At 49.0% G+C, this 6621-nt stretch overlaps 1 protein-coding gene across 1 annotated transcript; it reads right to left on the bottom strand.

Annotated features, from left to right (window-relative positions):
- Positions 1 to 1237: 1237 nt before the first annotated feature.
- On the bottom strand, positions 1238 to 5205 carry LAMTOR3 (late endosomal/lysosomal adaptor, MAPK and MTOR activator 3). The gene is made up of 7 exons (XM_035324066.1): positions 5134 to 5205; positions 4917 to 4968; positions 4790 to 4824; positions 4602 to 4660; positions 3638 to 3771; positions 2615 to 2678; positions 1238 to 2030 (listed from the first exon to the last, which is right to left on the bottom strand). The coding sequence occupies exons 2-7, from the start codon at positions 4923 to 4925 to the stop codon at positions 1957 to 1959; spliced, it is 375 nt and encodes a 124-aa protein (XP_035179957.1). The 5' UTR covers positions 4926 to 4968; positions 5134 to 5205; the 3' UTR covers positions 1238 to 1956.
- Positions 5206 to 6621: the final 1416 nt, after the last annotated feature.

The raw sequence follows: 6621 nt of genomic DNA, 5'->3' as shown, positions 1-6621 counted from the left end.
CAGGAGGTTTTGTCCAGAACTGCATTCTAGCATTAAGAGGTGCTTGCTTTAAATTGAATGAGATGAGCAATAGTAACAGGAAAGCATGACGTCCTCTAAAATCTTGAATTTAGAAGAATTTATCTTCTACATAACCTGATGAAAATGTCCGTATTTTGAGCACATGTAACAGCATCATGGTTCACCAGAGTTCAGAAGCAGAAGCCCTGTACTTTAGTGCCATAGTGAAAAGAAGTGTTTAATTTTGGAAGCAAAGCCTGACAGCCTGAGGGCTCTCCCGGCCAGACCTGCTGTCCGCCCGAGTGATCCTGCTGCTGCAGGATCCTCCTCTCCCTGTGCAGCGGTCACATTTCAGCTGGAACACCACACGCAAACCTCCCCTGCTGGGCAAAATGCTGTGGCAAAGGGCTGGGTATTGCTCACGCAGCAGGTCAGCAGCGGTCAGTAGATGCCTGTAACGTCAGAAAACCAAAGAGGGGAAAACATACTGGAAGAAAAAAGAAAATGCAGATTTGGACATAGGAATAGTATTTTATTTCAACTTAGAAATTCAAAATATTTGTAAATATATTTTATACACACAGTTTTCTGAATAAAATGTCATTATAAAACTACCACAGCTCTTCCATATTTCTGTACTGTATTGTTAAAGCTGTGCAGAACACACCTGTCCTTCCTTCCTTCCGCCATAAAGAAGTCAGCTAACACACCGGCACCGCCCACTCAGCTACAAAGCTGTGATGACTTCGCTTGTGGCAAAGGCAGCATACAGGGAGATGTAGTGCTGCCCAATACTCCCACTGCTCTGTGCAAACGGCTTGGAAACGAAGCTGGAAGTGCAGCCACAAAGCACCCCCCCTCGTCACGCAGAGGCTGTGGCACAAAATGTTAGAAGCAGGCTGGGCACGCGGTGCCACAGAGGGGGTCTTTCACCCGCGCTGGTGGGATTTGGAGCCAAATGTCTGCACCGGAGTCATCTCGAAGGAGAGAAGGGGGAAGGTGAAGGCACGGGATGGAGCCCCTGTGGTCTTACAAACTCAGAACTTCTACACCTGTATGTTGACACAGGACTGGACACCCACAAAACCCAGCTGAGGTGCACACTGGTGAGTTTTCAGCCTGTAAACTCCTGGCTTTTGTACACTTACACACAAATAAGAGACCTGTTCTCGGCACAGAACAGGTGATGCAAGATGCTGTAGAGTGTTATGGTGCAAAAGAAGAGCAGACCAGGCTCTGTCATTTAAAAATACTGTTTTTTATTTATATTTACTTAGGAAAACCTAAGGGTAAATGAGCTGAGAGTGTCACCAGTGATGAACCCACACAAAACTAAGAGACATGAGAACTTCATGACTGTATTACACACACACAAAAAAAGAAGTGAATCACTGTTGAGGTGCTTTTATGTGGGCAATAAGAAAACCCCTAAAGCAACATTGTTCATGGAAATAGCGTTCTTAATGAAAGCAGGATGCAGCCAGCACCCAGGTTAGTAAGATTCTTTTACCGAAGTATCACCAACATCAGAAAGATGGGGTATTGGCTGATTGTACTGATACCTCGCCGCTAGCACGCTGGCCCTCGCAACGCTTTCAGCCACATCTTTGGTGACACCTGAGGATAAACCACCGTGCGCCTGGCTCCCTGTAAGGCAGGGGGGCTGGGGGCCACTCATCTGAGCCAACAGCATCTCGCTGGCTGAGCTAAACTCCATGGGAGCTGTGTAGTGGTCTCTCCGGTACTGCACGATACAAGAAGCGTGGTCTAAAGTAACGTCCACCGACAACACACTAGTAGATCATTTCAGATTCAGTACTATGTACAATTTACTCTTACTCAGTATACTAAGGAGCTGTGGTATTTCTTCTGAGACGTGTTATTTCACTGAGGATCATTGAATCTTTCTGTCCACCGGGCTGCAGAGGGATGCTGCACTCCGACTGTACCACCGAGCTACGAAACCTCAACAACTTGCCTCAGTTCTTCAAACAAGGGTGTGAGCTCCTTCTCTAAGCTTACAATCAGCCCTGGGAGAAGAAAATAAATGGAACATCTCATCAGGTGACATAGCAGAGAAGCCCCTCTCCAAAATCTATGGCTCCCTCCCCTGCCAGGTCACAGGAAGGGTTTCACTTGAGCTGTTTGTCCTTGCTGTGCAGTGCCTGCAGCCCCAGCAGGAACACCTGCCGCAGCACAATTCCCCCCTCCTCCCTTCCATCCTTTTTGCTCGCGCACGAGCCCAGGTGCCTTGCTGAAGGACTGCCCTGTCGTGCAGAACTGCGGATGGAGCTGCACATCTCACTGCAGAACACAATTTGGGACTGGTGGAAAGAGACTGAGCAGATGGTTCATGCTGTGCAGTCATCGCCCACGCAGCAAAGTTAAGCACAGGAGAAGTCAGGTGTTTCTAATAGAGTAATAACCCCAGCAAGTCACCCAGAAGCTATAAATTTCTACCCATGCATTTCCCTTCACAATACTTTGAAAAAAAAAATCACAGCAGGAAAAAGTAAATTACCTGATTTTACATCAAGGTATATTAATTTTCAATTATTCAAACACTTGGGGCTTAAAATACCAAAATATTTTAAAAAATCACCATAAGACATACCTGTATTGGCATTGCTGCTCGCGATGAAACTTACTACCAAAGGTAAGCGGTTGAACTGCACCACCTGCAAGGAGAGAGAGCAGTGTTCAGCAGCAGTGTTCACATGATGGATGCCATAGTCACAAGCACCAGCGGGGCTTACACCGCAGTGTGGGAAGCTGTGTGTGGAAGGCCTGACATCCCCTTCCCTCTGGTGTTCTCCAGTGTTACCCGCCTGAAAGCTACAGTGTTCTCTGGGGGAACCACTCGCTAACAGGAGATAACAGGAGGGCCAGCAGGGTTGTTGTTTTGAAATATGATTCAAAATATAGCAATGTTTTTTTCTTCCATTGATAGAGAACTTCAATCTTAAGCACACCAACAATCTAGTAGCATCAAGACAATCACAGCAATGTACGCGTGTATGCAAACTGATTCGCTCAACCATTTATCCTCCAAACATTTGTTTGATACTAAGGACTAAACAGTGGGCTGGTTCACTGCAGCCAAAACATAAAGCTCTCAAGGCCACCAGAACTTGAGAAGAAGCAGAAGTGTAGTAGGTGACAGATTCCAGGACACAAATAACCAGTTTGTAGAAGTTATGAGTATTTCAAACCTTTCTTGGAAGTCATATTTGCAGCAGTAAGATTAACTATGAAGTAGGCTGCTCGTGCTTATTTAACTTTTGTCATCACTAATTATTAACAAATATCCTTTGCAAAAGAACATAAACCCTTCACAGCAGACTCTGAAGGCCAGCCACGTCAATAGCACCTGCTGCTTATACCTGGTTGCTGTCTGTCCAGAAACTTCACCATTTTCAACCAGTGAATGGCCTTCTCTTAAATGTTTCTCAAAACTGAGAAGTTCAGCAAATACTGCAAAAGTTTAGCTCAGTCAGCTTTAAACAGTGTAACAAAGAAAACAGAAATAGCAGCCAAGTGGAAGCCTAGCGTGCTTCAAACCACGCTCTCTCCCTTACTCAGTGAAACATATGAGGAGCTCCAGTCGCAGAGAACAAGCTGTGCTGAGGTTACTCACCTGATACGTGTTGTAGTAACAGATGATGCTTTTGTTTTTAGAAAGTCCCAGTTTACTGCCCTGATCCGTCGCAAGGGCAAACGTGGACAAAAAGCCAGGTCGCAGGGCGTGTTCTGGAGCATTATCATTGGCAACTGGAACAGAACAAGAACATTTTTGCTTTTATTCTCCATCTGTGACTGCATCACAAATCCTTGTCTTTCTCAGTGCCAAAAGCAGATCTGGTGCTGGCGTGCACGTAACGTCTGCGCCTCCGCAACAAGTACAGGAAAATCCTCAAGAGCAGTGCATCACTCAGCACTCCGTAAGCAACCTACAGTCGCTACACAGCGCCCTTCCCTGCCTGCCTTCTCCCTCACAACACACAGCCTGTGCTGGTGGCACTTCAGTTCCACATCCCACACACCCGCGTGCTACATGAAGTGATTAATGGCAAATTCCAGTCACCTGAATGGAAGCAGATGAAAACGTGCAAGTGCTGCTAGCTGCTCACATACTTTGGGACACACACACAAAAAACCAACGACCCACAAGAACACATAAAACTGCAGTACTTGAACCTTTGTGTTCTTAAGTCATTTTGCCTGCAGTGTGAAAACGCCTGAAACAAGGACTGCAGAGATCCGATAAAAACGAGAGCACTAAAAAGCAAAGGGAACTGTATGGCGTGTAGAAGGCGGATTCGGTCACTTCTCAGCATCAACAAGGCACTGCTAAGTGCCCCGTATCTGCTGGGGGGTGACACGAAGATGTGAGCACCTCGCACCACATCAACGCTATTTAGTAACGAGGCAAAAGAGGAAAGCTCCCCCAGCCTACAACTATTGAGGAGTCCCTAGAGTGAATTTAAACACATGTACGAGGAACCAGCGAGGCAGAGGAAGCACAAGCGGTGCAGCTCGTGGCGCTGAGGCGCCGGGCAGGGCGTCCTGCGGCACCTGCCGCCCCCCGGCGCTGCGGTTACCTTTGATGACGGGCACCCCGTCCCTGTCCGACACCACGATGGCGTGAAGGCCTTCCACGCTGCGGGACACGAAGCGACACGGCGTCAGAAACACAACAATTACCACAAGCAAACAAAAAACAAAAAACACCGTATTTTTATCTGAAAAAGCGCACGAGGGAGGAGAAATATTCTCGCCCCCGCTTTACCTGGGCAGCTTCTTGTAGAGGAACCTCTTCAGGTCCTGCGGGGACAGAGAGCGGCGTGACAGGACCGGCACCGCCACCCCCCGCCCGCCAACGGCCGCCCCCCAACCCCAACCGCCGCCCCGCTTACGTCGGCCATGTTCGGCGGCCTCCCGGCGCTGCTGCCACCTCCGCCGGCCTGCGGGACGAGAGGCGGAACGGTCAGCCCCGCGCGTGCCCCCCCCCCCGCCCCGCCGCCGTGGTGCGCTCCCCTCACGGGACGGGGGTGGCGGCCGGGCGGGACCACCGCGGCCCCGGAGGGGAGACGGGGCCGCCGCCCTACCTGCCGGTCGGCGAGCCGCCGCTGCCGCTCCCAGCGCCTCTCACGTGATGGCAGCCGGGAGCGCCGCCCCGCTACGGGGAGGCGGCGGGGCCGAAAAGGGGAGGGAGGGGACGGCGCTTGAGGGAGGCGCAGCGCCACCAGGCCGGCGGGGCTCCGTCAGTCCGCCAGAGCTCGACGGGGAGGCTTTGCCAGTCAGCTTTTGTGGGGCTCGGGGAACCGTTCCTTGTCAAACCCCGGCCCGCTCGCTTACTGCGCTAGTCCCTAACACACCGAAAACGTGTAAACATTTCAAAATGTGCTGACACAATCCTAAACGCTCGATTTTGCCCCTTTCTCCATCACCCTGGGCAGGACCGAAGGCGCAGGAGTGTCTGTGAGGTTGACAGGGCTTTTGTCTCCAGTGCCAACGACAGCCTTTCTACACACAGCGTCTCTGTGCGCAAACCCCAGTGTCACCGAGGGGAGAAGTGTGTTCTGCACGAAGGACAACGCCGCAGCAAAACACGGCCTTCCCGTGTCACCTCTACAAATGCCAAGAAATCTGGCGCCCAGACCGAGCTCCTGCCAGACCAAGGGCCCTCACGGTTACCCTGGACAAGAGAAATACAGGGAGGAAGGGGGCGTATTTCTGTCCCGTGTTTATTACCTTGTACTGTTTGCTCCCCAAAGTATTTTGACCAGACGCCAAATGCGGCGCACATTTTTACATTTGTGACATGTCAGTAGGCTCTGCACGAGGCTTCACAAGGAAACATGAGACAAGCAGTGTACCAAGATCAATACTTGCGTACGGGGGATACGGCACCAGGGCCTCTGTCAGCCAGCCTTCAGGATGGATGACCAAGCTTCCTCTGCTGCTGCTGACTGCACTGCGTCTCCCAGATGAAGACACCTGAGGCAGTACCTTATTTTAGTGATAAGGTAACTTATTTAAGGTATAGTTTCAGGAATTTGCATCAACTGAAAACATTTTCGAAAACTAAACGTTTGGTTTTACCATTGCATTTTCCCTCTGCTCTCTGACAGGTCTACCAGCAGGAAGGATTACAACTGCTTAGGGGGTGAAAGGAAATTCACGGAGCAAACAACCTTACAAAACATATTCTCACCCACCCATTTTAATCCTTTTATGGCATTCACTACAAAATTATATTTAAAACATCTATAATTTAAAGTTGTCTCTGCTGCCTTTTCAAATGCACCTGTTACATTTTAGTGATGACTTTTTTTTTTTTTTTTACCTTTTCTTGGAAACTTGTAAAATAATCAAGACTGTTTAAAAAAGTCAAAAACCAAAATTTAATTATTTTTCCTAAACAGTTAGAGAGCTTGCAGGGAAACATTGATCAGATGTGAACACTGAACTTGCTTGTGACTCAGGATGCTCCATAAATAGAATAGATACCAATGTTGCATTTCAGGAGATGCAAATCATCTCTCATTTTCATCACAGTATGTCAAAACGTCATGCCAAGATTTTTACTTTCTGCAGGACTTTCCTGCTTGCTCTTTT

This window comes from Oxyura jamaicensis, chromosome 4 (genome assembly GCF_011077185.1).
Source record: "Oxyura jamaicensis isolate SHBP4307 breed ruddy duck chromosome 4, BPBGC_Ojam_1.0, whole genome shotgun sequence".
In the NCBI taxonomy this organism is placed as follows: Eukaryota; Metazoa; Chordata; class Aves; order Anseriformes; family Anatidae; genus Oxyura; species Oxyura jamaicensis.
Note: the sequence above shows the minus strand (reverse complement) of the source record. Positions and strands in the feature narration are given on the sequence as shown.